Raw genomic sequence first — 13583 nt, 5'->3', positions numbered from 1 at the left:
GAAGAGCCCTGGTCACAGAGTGGACAACTGAAGCGACCAGCATGCATGACGGCAATAAGAGACAGGTTTCTTAGTATCTTGTTTTGTGGGATCAACAGAGGAGACACGGGTCTGAGCCATTTGCTGAGCCGGGGCCCTGCTGGGCAGATGTGTGTGTGTGCCTGCTATATGCACAGGCACCCAGTCCCACCCAGGAGCGCCGGTGCGCGGGGCACTGGGATGAGAGGGTTAACAGGGAAGGACTCAGTCTCTCTCCAGGCCATGATTCCCTCAAGAGACCCAGGTGTCCGGGGTGCCCCCTCCCAGTTCTGGGCCTGGGGCCAGTTGCAGTTCTTGGTTGTCACATGGTTTCCCAGCTTATCTGGGAGAGGGGAGGAGCAAGGCCACAGTCAAAAACTCTGCTCCAAGCCCTGGGTTAACCAGAAAGGAGCAGGCGGGTCTGAACCCCTCAGGTCCTCCAGCCATGAGGCTCCTCTGGGGGCTGATCTGGGCATCTGGCTTCTTCGCCTTGTCTCTGCAGAAGCCCAGGTCCTGGAGGCAGGATGCGGAGAGCTTGGACAGGGGCCAGGGCTGGCGAGGGGAGATGGGCTCCGAGGGTCCTGATTCGGGGGAGGGCTGCAGGCTGGCTGTGTGACTCGCACCTGTTCTTCCCAGGTTGCTCCTGTTTGCTCCTTCTGTGGTTCGCATAGGGGTCCCCCTGTCTGTGGCCGGTGAAACTCCAGGATGCTCCTTCAGGGCAGGTGGTGAGAGGATCCGTGTTCCTGAGGAACCCATCCCACGTTAAAGAGCTCTGCTCCCCGAAGGTGGATTTCAGCCTCAGCTCAGGCAGAGACTTTCATACTCCTCAACCTCCCGGTAAAGGCCCCACTCCCTCCTGGTGCCGCCCTGCGCCTCCCCTTCTGTCCTCTGTCTTCTTGGAAACAGCTTTGTCTTCTCATGCCCCTGCTCCCTTCCTCCCTCCCACGCCTGTGGTCCCTGTGTCTCAGGCTGCCTCTTCCTTCTGCTCCGTCTCTCACCCACTCCCTCTCGCTCTCTTCACAGATTCCCCAGGAGCAGGCCAGGCTCTGTCGCCTCCATCTCCTCCGCGGAGCCCCCGAGGTTGCAGCTCATGGTGCAGTCGCCGTGGCTCAGGGACTCTCTGTCCAAACAGACAGACACGCAGGGTGTCAACCTGCTGTTCTCCTCTCGCCGGGGGCACCTCTTTCTGCAGACAGACCAGCCCGTTTATAACCCTGGCCAGCGGGGTGAGTCTCGGCGCCAGGGCCTCCACCTTTCATGCCTTCCCAGCCACTTGAATGAGATAACCTGAAGCCCCCCACAGGAAGGCTGCTTTGCAAACATTTGCTCTCCTTCCTTTGCTTTCTGGGAGGGGGTCAGGGGTCCAGGGCCCACCCCGCCCATGGCTCCTGCTCACCTCCTCATCTTCCATTTCCAGTTCGCTACAGAGTCTTTGCTCTGGATCAAAAGATGCGCCCGGCCAGTGACATCTTCACGGTCACGGTGGAGGTGAGCCCCCGACCTCTGACCCTTCCTAATGGGCCAGGGCTGCTGAGCTGGCCTGTGGCTGTGACCACTTCACTCCCATTGCAGAACTCTCAAGGCTTCCGCGTGCAGAAAAGGGAAGTGGTTGCCTCCCTCCTGTATCGTTCAGGACGTTTTGATCCCAGACATCTCAGAGTGAGCATCTCCTCCCTGAGACCCACGAAAACCGTCCCCGACCTGTTCACCTACAGCACGTGATCCGATCCTGAGCTTCCTAAGCCCCTGGTTCACCCTCCAGGCTCCTCCTAGGGAATTTGGGTGACTGGCTGTCTGCAGACCTCGCATACGAGTGGGCTGAGTCTCTCCTTTGTCTATCCTAAGGCCAGCGACGTGAAAATCTCAGCCCAATTCTCAGACAGCCTGGATTCCAATAGCAGCACCCAGTTTGAGGTAAAGAAATACACTGAGAGCTGGAGATGGGAGGGACAAGCGCCCCTTTTCTGCAAGGAGGACGGGGTGGAGCAGAGGTGGGGGTGCAGGGCCAGGGAAGGGAGATGCGGCTGCCACAGCCCCGAGGGGAGGGTAATATTTTAAGGGTCCTTTCATGAGAGTCTGATCTTCCCTCCTTTGCCCTGGGTCAGTTCTTCCCAACTTGAGGTGAAGATCATTCCTGAAAACCCCTACATCCTGACAACGCCTGGCTTTCTTAGTGACATCCAAGTGATCATCCAGGCCAGGTATCTCCCCCTCGCACATGGTCCTCATGCTGGGCCTGACCCCAGGACACCCCGTGCAGCGTGAATGTGCTGGGGACCCCACTCCCCGCCCTCGCCCCGGCCCTCAGCCCCTCTTCCGAATCTCTCCTCGGTGGCAGGTACATCTACGGGAAGCCAGTGCAGGGGGTGGCATACGTGCGCTTTGGGCTTCTGGGTGAGGACGGTGAAAAGACTTTCCTGCGGGGCCTGGAGAGTCAGACCAAGGTAGGAAGGAGGGTTGAGGTGCGTGAGGTGGGGTGAGGAGAGTGAGGCGGCGTGAGGTGGGAGACTCGAGTCTCATTCTCTGTCCTGTCTTCTTTGCCCCAGCTGGTGGATGGCCAGTGCCAAATTTCCCTGCAAAAGGCCGAGTTTCCAGGGCGTGCTGGAGAAGCTTAATATTAGCATTAATGACCTCCCAGGACTGCACCTGTATGTTGCAGCAGCCGTTATTGAGTCTCCAGGTGAGTGGCTTCCCTGATTATAACCCTGGACCCTCACCGCTGACCTCCGAGCTGACCCTCTGTTCTCTAGAACCAACAGCCTGCTCCATCTCAGCTGGGACACAAAGTCAGGAAAGCTGTATCTCTACAGCCTCCATTTCTGGGGAAGGGGTCCTTCTGCCCTCTCAATGTATTATTTTTTACCCATCCACCCACCTATCCCTGCATCCATCCACCCAACCATCCATCTAATCACCACCCATCTATCCATCCACCCATTCCTTCCATCTCTCCCTCCGTCCATCACACATCCCACCATCCCTCCATGGATCCATCCATCCGGCAAGCCAGCCTTCCAGCCACCCATCCCCTCCTTTCATCCATTGATGAATCTATCCACCTATCCATCCGTCTATCCATCATCCATACATCTATCAGCAGAGCTGTGTTATACACCATCTGTGTGCTATGTCCTGTGGTGACCTCAGGAAACATAGAGATGAACAGAAGTTTGTGCCCTGGAGAGTACAGCCTTGGTGGAGGGAAACACTAGAGCACGCCTTCCCCGCCCCAGCCCTCCTCTTTCCTCTCTTCCCAGGTCTCTGTGTCCACCTCTCTACACTCTGTCTCTTGCAGGAGGAGAGATGGAGGAGGCAGAGCTCACGTCCTGGCGTTTCGTGTCATCTCCCTTCTCCCTGGATCTGAGCAAAACCCAAGCAGCAGCTTATCCCTGGGGTCCCCTTCCTGCTGCAGGTTTCTTCAGGAAGGGGGAGGATGAGCAGTGGTGCGGGGGTGGTGGGCAGGAGGGCGCCGCATCTCACTGACTGCGCTCTTCCCTCGGCCCCTCCTCATCTACCTAGGCCCTGGTGCGTGACATGTCAGGCACCCCAGCCTCTGGCATTCCCGTCAAAGTGTCTGCCAAGTTGTTTTCTGGATCGACTTCTAAAAACCAGGACTTTGAACGGAACACCGATGGGAGCGGCCAAGTCATCGTCTCCCTTGGTGTTCCTCGGACCATCTCAGAAGTGCAGCTCTCGGTAGCACCCCACCCTCACGGGGGTGGGTGGGGCTAGGAGAGAAGGTTCCCAGGCTGGTGGGTAGAGGCGGGGAAGCTGGGTGCCTGTGCCCTTTCCCTTGACCCTGTGACCCCTGCCCTCTCTCCAGGTGTCTGCAGGCTCCCCACACCCTGCTGTAGGCAGTCTCACTGTGAAAGCGCCCCTGTCCAGAAGCTCTGGGTTTCTGTCCATTGAGTGGCAGAATCCTCGACCTCTTAAAGTCGGAGAGACCCTTAACCTAAACCTGCAAGCCGTGGGCATCAGTGGGAGCTTCTCCTACTTCTATTACATGGTGCCCATGATGGGCCACAGGGGAGGACGGGCCTGAGAGGGTCTCAAGAAGAAGGACCCTCAGGGTGGGTGGCGGCCTCAGGGCTGAGGATGGCCAGTGAGGAGCACCCTGCTCCCCTCCAGATCCTGTCCCGGGGCCAGATCGTGTCTGTGCATCGAGAGCCCAAGACCCACCTGACCTCCATCTCCGTGTTTGTGGACCATCGCCTGGTGCCCTCCTTCCACCTCGTGGCCTTCTACTATCACGGGGGCGTCCCGGTGGCCAACTCCCTGAGAGTGGACGTCCAGGCTGGAGACTGTGGGGGGAAGGTAAACTGCATTGGAAGAGATGGGGTGTGTGTACATGCTGGGAGGATTAAGAGAGAAGACTGAATGACTGCAAACGGGGTGATTTAGTTTGGGGTGCACTGAGGATGCTCAAGACTGAACGAGTTCTCCCCACCCTGACTACCTGCCCCTGACACCTCTGCCAGATGGAGCTGAACGTGGACAGTTCCAAGGCGTATCGTCCTGGGGACGCTGTGAAACTCAACCTGCAAACAGGGTCTCGAGCCCTGGTGGCCCTGGGAGCTGTGGACACGGCTCTGTATGCTGTGGGTGGCAAGTCCCACAAACCCCTCGACATGGTCAAGGTTGGTCAAGTCCTCTCTCTGATCTTCCCTTCCCTCCGAGGCTCATCCTCCTCCTACCCCAAGCCGCAGCCAGCCACGAGAACTCACTCAGCTGGACTGCTCCCATTCCTCCCTCGAGCCTTGGCCCCGGTGGCTCTGTTTCCGCTCTCTGTGTCTCTCTCGTACTTGTCTGGACCCTGCCCTCTCACCTGCAGCTGAGTATGCGATCGCGGCCACAGCCACTCTTGTCTCAGCAGCATCTCTGCCTTTTCTCGCCAGGTCTTCGAAGCTATGAACAGCTATGACCTTGGCTGTGGTCCCGGCGGTGGAGACACTGCCCCTCAAGTGTTCAAGGCAGCTGGTCTGGCCTTTTCTGATGGAGACCATCGGACTGAAATCAGAAAGAGTGAGGACAGAGGAGGAAGGGGAGTGGGTGGTGGGAGGATAGGAGGAAGGAGGGGCCTGAGGGGGAAAGACGGGAAGAGGAGGGGTGGGAAGGGCTGGGCTGGGAGGGGGAGACTCAGAGGGGAGGGGGAGGCCCTGTGCCCTCTGGCTGACTGCATTCCTGCTCTCTACCAGGTCTGAGCTGTCCCAAGGAGTCAAAGTCTCGGAAAAAGAGAAACGTGAACTTCCAAAAGGCGATTCATGAGAAGCGTGAGTTGAGGGTGCCCATGAAATTCTCTAGGGCTTCCCTCCTGGCTCAGATGGTAAAGAATCTGCCTGCAATGAAGAGACCTAGGTTCGATCCCTGGGTTGGAAAGATCGCCAGAAGAAGGCAATGTCTCTACTGCCTCCAGTATTCTTGCCTGGAGAATTCAGACAGAGGAGCCTCCGGGTCCTCAGATTCCGACATGCCTTGAGCGACTAAGACATATGCAGTTCTCCACTTGGGCCCAAGGCTCGGGATGCAGGTCTGCCTACTGGCTCCTCTGGTCCCGACTGAGCCAGTGCATGGTGTCTGGGCTAGAAATGCAGACACTGTAGTTCTGGGGCAAAAGGGAGGCTGGGGAGGTGCTCTGCTGTGACCGCCCTCAAGTTCCTGGTCTCTCCGGGTGAGTCCTGGCACGTCTAGAGGTCGGGCCGGGGATGAGGCGTGCCCCTCGCTCAGCCTCACCTGGTCCTGCAGTGGGCCAGTACACCTCCCCCGTAGCCAAGCGCTGCTGCCAGGACGGGCTGACGCGGCTGCCCATGGTGCGCACCTGTGAGCAGCGGGCGGCCCGGGTGCAGCAGCCGGCCTGCCGAGAGCCCTTCCTGTCCTGCTGCCAGTTTGCCGAAAACCTGCGCAAGAAGGCCCGGACCAGGGGCCAGGTGGGCCTGGTCCGAGGTGAGGGGCTGGGTGTGGCCGGGGCACTGGCCGGGGCCCCTGGAGGGTCAGAATGGCCCCCTCCTCACCGCCCTCCACGGTGTCCCCCACAGAGCCTTGGAGCTCCTGAAGGAGGAGGACCTGATTGAAGAGGATGACATCCCCGTGCGCAGCTTCTTCCCCGAGAACTGGCTTTGGAAAGTGGAAGAAGTGGACCGCTTCTCCCAGTGAGGGCGCGTGCGGGGCCTGGCTTTGTCTCTGGGCTGTGTCTGGGGCCTGCCCAGCGTGTGACCCAGCTTCTCACCTTTCCCACCGCAGATTACAACTGCTGCTCCCGGACTCTCTGACCACGTGGGAGATCCACGGCGTGAGCCTGTCCAAAAGCACAGGTGTGATCACCCTGCCAGGGTCCTCGGCCTTCCTCTTCCAGGCTCCCTGGACCGAGGCTCCCTAATTGGTCCTTAGCTCTTGGTACAGGAATGAGGGGCAGAGAGCTGGAGATGTCTGCATGCCGAGCGTGGGGTCTGAAGCCATTGAGCAGCGGCAGGCAGAGGATGGGTGGGATGTAGGGGACTAGGGGCAGGCCCTGCCCCTCACTCCTGGGGACCCTTGCTTGTGATGCCCCCAGGCCTCTCATATGTGCCCACTCTGTGTCAGGCTTGTGTGTGGCCACCCCGGCCCGACTCCTAGTGTTCCGTGAATTCCACATGCACCTCCGCCTGCCGGTCTCTGTCCGCCGCTTTTGAGCAGCTCGAGCTGCGGCCTGTCCTCTACAACTACCTGGATAGAGATCTGACCGTGAGGCCCTTGGGGGCTGAACGCACGGTGGTGGTGGGGGACTGGGCAGGTGAGGGGTGGGGAGCCTAACTGGGCTGGGACTCTGGCCCTCACCGTCTTCCTGCCCCCAGGTGAGCGTCCTTGTGTCCCCAGTGGAGGGTCTGTGCCTGGCCGGGGGTGGAGGGCTCGCCCAGCGGGTACAGGTGCCCGCGGGCTCTGCCCGGCCCGTTGGCTTCTCTGTGGTGCCCATCGCAGCTGCTGCCGTGTCCCTCAAGGTGGTGGCTCGAGGATCCTTAGATTTCCCTGTGGGGGACGCAATATCTAAGATTCTACAAGTCGAGGTGAGTGGAACACCCCTGAATCTAGGTCCCCATCTCCCAGGTTCACCCCCTGCTCTGTTCCTCTGCCTGCAACAGCGCTGAGGCCACCCCCCACACCCAATGCTTTGGTCCATTGGCACTTTCCACAGTCCTGGCCCCTCCATGTCCCTGAAGTTCCAACTGCAAGTCCTGAGGAGTGTGCACTGGAGGGGCGGGCTGTGGCCTGTGTGATCTCTCACAGCTTCGTTTCCCCTCCACAGAGAGAAGGGGCCCTTCACAGCGAGGAGATAGTCTATGATCTCAACCCCCTGGGTGAGTGACCTCCACTCACAGACAGCAGGGTCCTGGGGGTGGGAGGGGGCAGACAGCGTGGACAGCAGGACAGACCGCTGACTCCCCTCATCTTCCCAGACCCCCGAGGCCGGACCTTGGAAATTCCTGGCAACTCTGATCCCAATATTGTCCCTGAAGGAGATTTCAAGAGTTTCGTCAGAGTCACAGGTGGGCGTGTCCTCCGTTCCCTTTCCAGCGGCCTCCCTTGGATTCATGGAAACCTGGGCACTTCTGTTTGATCTTGAGACTCCCTGACCCTCCGACCCTGGCCCCCAGACCTGCTCTCTGACCCTCCATCCTGTCCTCCCCATAGCCTCGGATCCACTGGAAGCATTGGGCTCTGAGGGGGCCTTGTCCCCAGGAGGCCTGGCCTCCCTCCTGAGGCTTCCCCAAGGCTGCGGGGAACAAACCATGACCCTCTTGGCTCCAACACTGGCTGCTTCCCGCTACCTGGACAAGACCGAGCAGTGGAGCCTGCTGCCCCCTGAGACCAAGGACCGCGCCGTGGATCTCATCCAGAAAGGTTCTGAGTGCAGCGGCGAGCAGGAGTGGGGCCAGGAGAGGGCAGTTAATGGAAGCTGGGCAGCCTGGGTGGTCAGAGCAGGGAAGAGAGATGCGGTCCCCAGTGGAAATGGGGAGCATGGCCTGGCCACAGCAGTGGGGGAGTTGGTGTGACCTCAGCTGCCTCTCCTCTCCAAGGCTACAGGCGGATCCAGGAATTTCGAAAAAGAGATGGTTCCTATGAGGCTTGGTACCCCGGGACAGTGGCACCTGGTGAGTTTGGAGGTGTGTCCTGGGTGTGTGGGAGGGGGCAGAGGCAGCTACTATGGGAGGGCAAATAGCCAGGAGCCACCAGGAGTGGGGCCTCCCCCTTATAGGGACTAGTGGCTATCTCCAGCAATGTCTTTCTCTCCTCTAGGCTCACGGCCTTTGTGCTGAAGATACTGAGTTTGGCCCAGGATCAGGTGAGCGGCTCTGCTAAGAAGCTGCAGGAGACGGCCAGGTGGCTGCTTTCGCAGCAACGGGATGATGTCTCATTCCACGACCCCTGTCCTGTTATCCACAGGGAAATGTAGGTATGGAGCTGGGAGCCTGGGCCAAGGGCACTGGAGGGGAGAGTCACCCTGCCCCTCCCCACTCGTGGTTGGTGCCTCCTTTTCTGCCCATTTCAACCAGGGAGGCTTAGTAGGAAGCGATGAGACTGTGGCGCTCACAGCCTTCGTGGTCATCACCCTTCACCACGGGCTGGCGGTCTTCCCAGACAAGAATTCAGAGCAGCTGAGGAGAGTGGTAAGGCAGCTATGTGTCTGCACTTCGCCGATCCCTTTCCTCTCAGAAGCCCAGTCCACAAATCCTCCCCCGACTTTCTTCCAGGAAAATTCCATCTCAAGAGCAAACACCTTCTTGGGGGCGAAAGCAACCTCTGGGCTCCTTGGCACCCACGCCTCCGCCATCACAGCCTACGCCCTGTCGCTGACCGAGCCCCCTGAGGACCTGCGGAACATTGCCCACAACAACCTCATGGCCCTGGCCCAGGACATCGGTGGTGACAGGGTCCTGGCTTGATCCTGAGGCTTGGGAGAGCTTGAGACCCCTGAGTGTGTCCAAAGGGAGAAACGGAATGAATGGAGCCCCTTGGAGGGAATCAGAGCATAAGCAGGGGTGACTGGGAAATCAGGAGAGACTAAAGGGGGGGTGTCAAAGGCCAGACATCTAAGATCCTCCCCTGTTCACCTGTGGGTCTCCTTTCACTCCAGATAAGCTGTACTGGGGCTCAGTCACCACTTCTCCAAGCAACGTCCTGTCACCCACTCTGGCTCCTCGCAGCCCAGCAGACCCCATTCCCCAGGCCCCGGCCATGTCGATTGAAACCACGGCCTACGGCCTGCTACACCTGCTGCTATGGGAGGGCAAGGCTGAGTTGGCTGACCAGGCTGCATCCTGGCTGACCGGCCAGGGCAGCTTCCAAGGGGGATTCCGCAGCACCCAGGTAGGGGCTGTCCTGGGGTTCTAGGGTGGCTGGTCCTGAGACCGAGTCCCTGAGTCTCGGCTCATTTTCCCCAGGACACTGTTATGGCTCTGGATGCCCTGTCTGCATACTGGATCACGTCCCACACCACTGAGGAGATGGGGCTCAACGTGACCCTCAGCTCCTTGGGCCGCAGTGGACTCAAGTCCCACGTGTTGCAGCTGACCAACCACCAAGTCCACAGGCTGGAGGAGGAGTTGCAGGTGAACTGTGCCTTCACCTGGGTGACCGGGACACCTGGGCCTCCCTCAGCCAGGCCAGAAGCCATCCCCTGTTCCCCACCCCTGCTGAATCCTCGTGGCCCCTCTTTCTGATAACTGTGGGAAGACTTACTGGCTTTGTGACCTGTAGCAAGTCACCCAACCTCTGAGCTTCATTTATCTGATCTGAAAATGATACATGCAGAGTCACAGAGGGTTTAGGAGATGGTGGAGAGAGAATGTGGGTGAAGGTAGGAAGTGTTGAAAAGTGAGGTGGGGAGAGGAGGTGGAGTTATTTTGGTGGAGGAGGTAAGTTGAAGCAACAGTGTTCCCTTCTGACATCTCTTTCCCTTTTCTGCTTGCGAAAGTTTTCCCTGGGAAACAAGATTAACGTGAAGGTGAGAGGAAACAGCAAAGGAACCTTGAAGGTGAGAGCTGGTGGCACTGGGCATGCGGGGCCATCAGGGTGATGCCGGAGTGTTGAGTGGGAGACGTGCAGGCAGAGCTCATGGTCTGGGAAGGAGGAAGAGACCCCTGGGTTGCGGTTCCCTGTGCTCTGTCCTGGGCAGGTGCCCCTCACTCTGCTCTCCACTCTTTCTGGGCACCTGTCGTCCCCTTCAGCCCTCAGTGCTGATGCTCAAACACTTGGCTTCTAAACCAAGCGTCTCTGATGAGCTCTGAGCCCCTTTGTCCCACAGCACCTCAGACGTGGTTGAGCCCCAATCCCCTTCCTCCTCCTGTGTCTCCTTGTCTGACTGACTGTGTCCCTTCCATACAGGAGCCCAGATACCACTCCGGGGGCCATCTTAGTGCCAACCTGTCCTCATGACCCCAGTCACTGCTCCTCTGGTTCCACCCCAGCAGGACAGACCCTTCCATCTATACACATCTCCCGGCCCTGAATGTCCTTCGGCTGCTTCTTGTCCCCCATGACACACTCATTCCCTCCTCAGGCCTTGCCTGGCAGCCGTTCCTGAACTTTCCACTGCAGCCTCTTCGGTGCATGGGTACAGTGCTTGCCCCCATGCCAGGACCCTGCTCTGCTCTCTGTCTCACCTGACACCTCGGCCCCTTTGTATTTCTGGACTGGTCTGGGAGGTGGATGGGAATGGGCAGAAGGCCTCAAAGCTCTTAGACCAGGAGCTAAGGGGTCCAGAGCCCTTCCATGCGGCTCTGCAGAGAGGTCTGCGGCCCTAAGTGTCCCCATCTCCCCTTCCCACCCCCTGATGAGCCAGGTCCTTCGCAGCTACAATGTTATGGACATGACGAACACAACCTGCCAGGATCTTCAGATTGAAGTGACGGTCATGGGCCACGTCGAGTACACGAGTGAGTGTTGGGGTCACAGGCTGTGGGTCTCTGAGGGGGTGGTGCCAGGGCTGAGCCATAGCGCTGTCCCCTCACAGTGGAGGCTGAGGAGGACTACAAGGAATACAAGTGTGAGGACTCTCCAGCTGGGGATGACCCCGAAGCACATTCCCTGCCCGTGACACCCCTGCAGCTATTTGACAGGTGGAGGAACTACTCTAAGAGGGAGGCCCCCAAGGCAGCCAAGGAACTGGAATCCAGGGTGCATCTGGTGAACCAGGCAGGGGGACCCAGACAACAGGGCACATGTCTCCACAGGCAAGACTGCCAAGGTGGGGCTGTCGGGCATGGCCATTGCGGACATCACCCTCTTGAGTGGATTCTACGCCCTGCGGGCTGACCTGGAGAAGGTGTGACCAGCCACCCAGAGAGGCCGCTTGTGCCCCCGGGAGCCCTGCCCCATCCGCACAGTAGGCCCAGCTGCTGAGCCCTGTCACATGCACGCGGCCAGGGGCTTTCTCCTTGTGACTCCCGGCTCGTGTTCCCCACAGCTGACCTCCCTCCCCGACCGATAGGTGAGCCACTTTGAGACCGAGGGTCCCCACGTCCTGCTGTACTTCGACTCGGTGAGCAAGGAGGGTGACAGAGGGGCGCACAGCTGGCACTGGGTTTCCTGAGCTCAAGTTAGGAGGATTCCCAGGAGGCAGGTATATCAGCAGCTACTGCTCTGGGAGAGAACTTGTGGTGTGAGCAGGGAGACAGGACAGGAGAGGGTCAGAGCCTTGGCCAGGGAGGTTCCCCACTGCCTGCAGGGAGGCGGGGCTGAGCCCCTTCTGGGGCTTTGGGTCCAGTGCCAGTCAGCCAGGAAGGGCTTGAGAGAACACCTTTCATAAAGCTGAATGTATTCAACTTGAGGGACTGCATTTTTTTCATTGACCTTCTCTTTCTTTTTTGTTTTTGATATAAATGTGTATTTTGTCTCTTTTGAAATGATGGTGATTTTAGGTGAATTGTTGTTTTTATTTTTCCCCATGGCCACCTTTGACTAACACAGTTATCAACCCTCTGATGGCCTTCAAAAAAGTTTTTTGAACATTTACTGTAACCTCTTGGAGAAAAATGTGAAAAAGGCATGTTAATACTGTGATACCATTCGTCAGGCGTGTTAGGACTGAGATACAACTGGCCAGGTATTTGCACATCAGGGAGACCCTCCCTGTGCCATGTGTGCAGAGGGGACAGACCCTGTTGGCTTGAGAAGCCAGGCAGAGGAGTATGGTTGAACATAGTGGAAAATGAGGAAGATGTCAAGTTGGAGAGCTCACCATGCAGGTTAGGAAGGAAACTCACGTGGGATACCAGGCTGAACTGGACCAGTGTGGGCATGAGGAGACGGATCTGGGCCTAGACATGAGTGGTGGAGTCACAGAGGGCAAGCAGAGGGCTAGCACTTGCTGTTACCAAGCAGAAAAGGGAGGCCTTAGCTATATCATTGAGGCTATTGAGAGGGTGAATGGGTTTGGAGGGCAGGCAGACGGAATCGGGACAGTTTAATACATCCTCTAAAAGTCCCAATACAAGGAAAAGGCTGAACATTTGGGAGAAACTGCCCACCTGCAGAGTTTGTGGAATGATGAGACCACCCTGGGGAGCCCAGAGACGGGGAAGGGCCTGCGCTGGGACCTGTGCCCCTGGGAGGGACGAAGCGGGAAGGTCAGAAATAACCAAGTCAGAATCAAGTATAGTCTGGAAGCTAGCCCTGAGGGTAGGGAGAGCTTCGTGAAGAATGTGTCCACGAAGTAGGCCTCTGTGAAGATGCTAGGACAAGAGACTGGGGTGAGGTCACCATGTGGGCAGTGAGGTCAGCAGAGATCTTGGGGAGCAGTTTTTAGAAATCCCGAGGCTGGAAGGTAAGAAAACATAAAGGACACTGAAGATAAGGTCGACCGGAACCAAACAGGCCAAGCCAATCCATCATAGCAGTCTATGAAAGCTCAGAGCCCAGAGGTGGGTCCCTGACTTCCCTGCCCACCATCTCCCCCGCCAGGTCCCCACCTCCCGGGAGTGCATAGGCTTTGGAACTGTGGAGGAGGTGCCCCTGGGGCTGGTACAGCCGGCCAGGGCCGTCCTGCGTGACTACTACAACCCCAGTGAGACGTTGGGGATACTCGAGAGGGTTGGGGTAAGTGGCAGTGAGGAGTGGCAAGGGAGTCCTGTGGATCCAACGCCTGGGAGGAGAGAGAGGGCAAGTGCCCTAACACCCCTCTGCTTTTCTCCAGAGCACAAAAGTTCTGTGTTTTATGGGGCACCACGTAAAAGCAAACTCTTCTCCATGTTGTGCTCTGCAGCCTTCTGCCAGTGTGGTGGGGGTGAGACCCCTCACCGTTGATCTCACTGTTAATCTCAGGGCACCAGGTTTACAGCAGGGAGGGCAGGGGTTTGCACAGGAGCAATAAAAGGAGACACCGAGGCACGTGACTGGTCGAGTCCTCCCCGCCCTCCCCCCACTCCTCCCCCATCACTGGGCACTGGCGCTCTCCCAGGCCCCGGCCTCCTCCCCGGGGCTGCAGCTGCACCTGGAAAGGCTGGACCTTGAGGTTGACGCCGCAGTAGGGATCCGGCTGCAGCGACGGCAGGGCGCCCCCGGGCGGCGGCAGCAGGGTGAAGGCCTGCAGCAGT

At 58.5% G+C, this 13583-nt stretch overlaps 1 protein-coding gene across 1 annotated transcript; it reads left to right on the top strand.

Annotated features, from left to right (window-relative positions):
* LOC102170693 (complement C4-A-like) lies at positions 406-13373 on the top strand. Its single transcript, XM_018038900.1, is given in 43 exon segments — positions 406-528; positions 655-709; positions 711-833; positions 835-855; positions 1042-1089; positions 1091-1244; positions 1436-1506; positions 1591-1640; positions 1833-1948; positions 2126-2219; positions 2357-2462; positions 2565-2606; positions 2608-2698; positions 3314-3390; positions 3392-3430; positions 3538-3714; positions 3842-4024; positions 4147-4332; positions 4497-4655; positions 4914-5040; positions 5214-5288; positions 5761-5958; positions 6053-6164; positions 6256-6326; positions 6595-6677; positions 6679-6735; positions 6846-7055; positions 7295-7346; positions 7446-7535; positions 7681-7890; positions 8067-8120; positions 8123-8141; positions 8287-8443; positions 8544-8657; positions 8742-8913; positions 9125-9357; positions 9432-9599; positions 9965-10024; positions 10832-10925; positions 11003-11168; positions 11206-11314; positions 11456-11530; positions 12952-13373. Coding segments are annotated over 43 exon segments (4905 nt in total). The 5' UTR covers positions 406-463; the 3' UTR covers positions 13294-13373.

Source organism: Capra hircus, chromosome 23 (assembly GCF_001704415.2).
Source record: "Capra hircus breed San Clemente chromosome 23, ASM170441v1, whole genome shotgun sequence".
Classification (NCBI taxonomy): Eukaryota; Metazoa; Chordata; class Mammalia; order Artiodactyla; family Bovidae; genus Capra; species Capra hircus.
The sequence above is the reverse complement of the archived record's forward strand: the minus strand, read 5'-3'. Positions and strand labels throughout refer to the sequence as shown.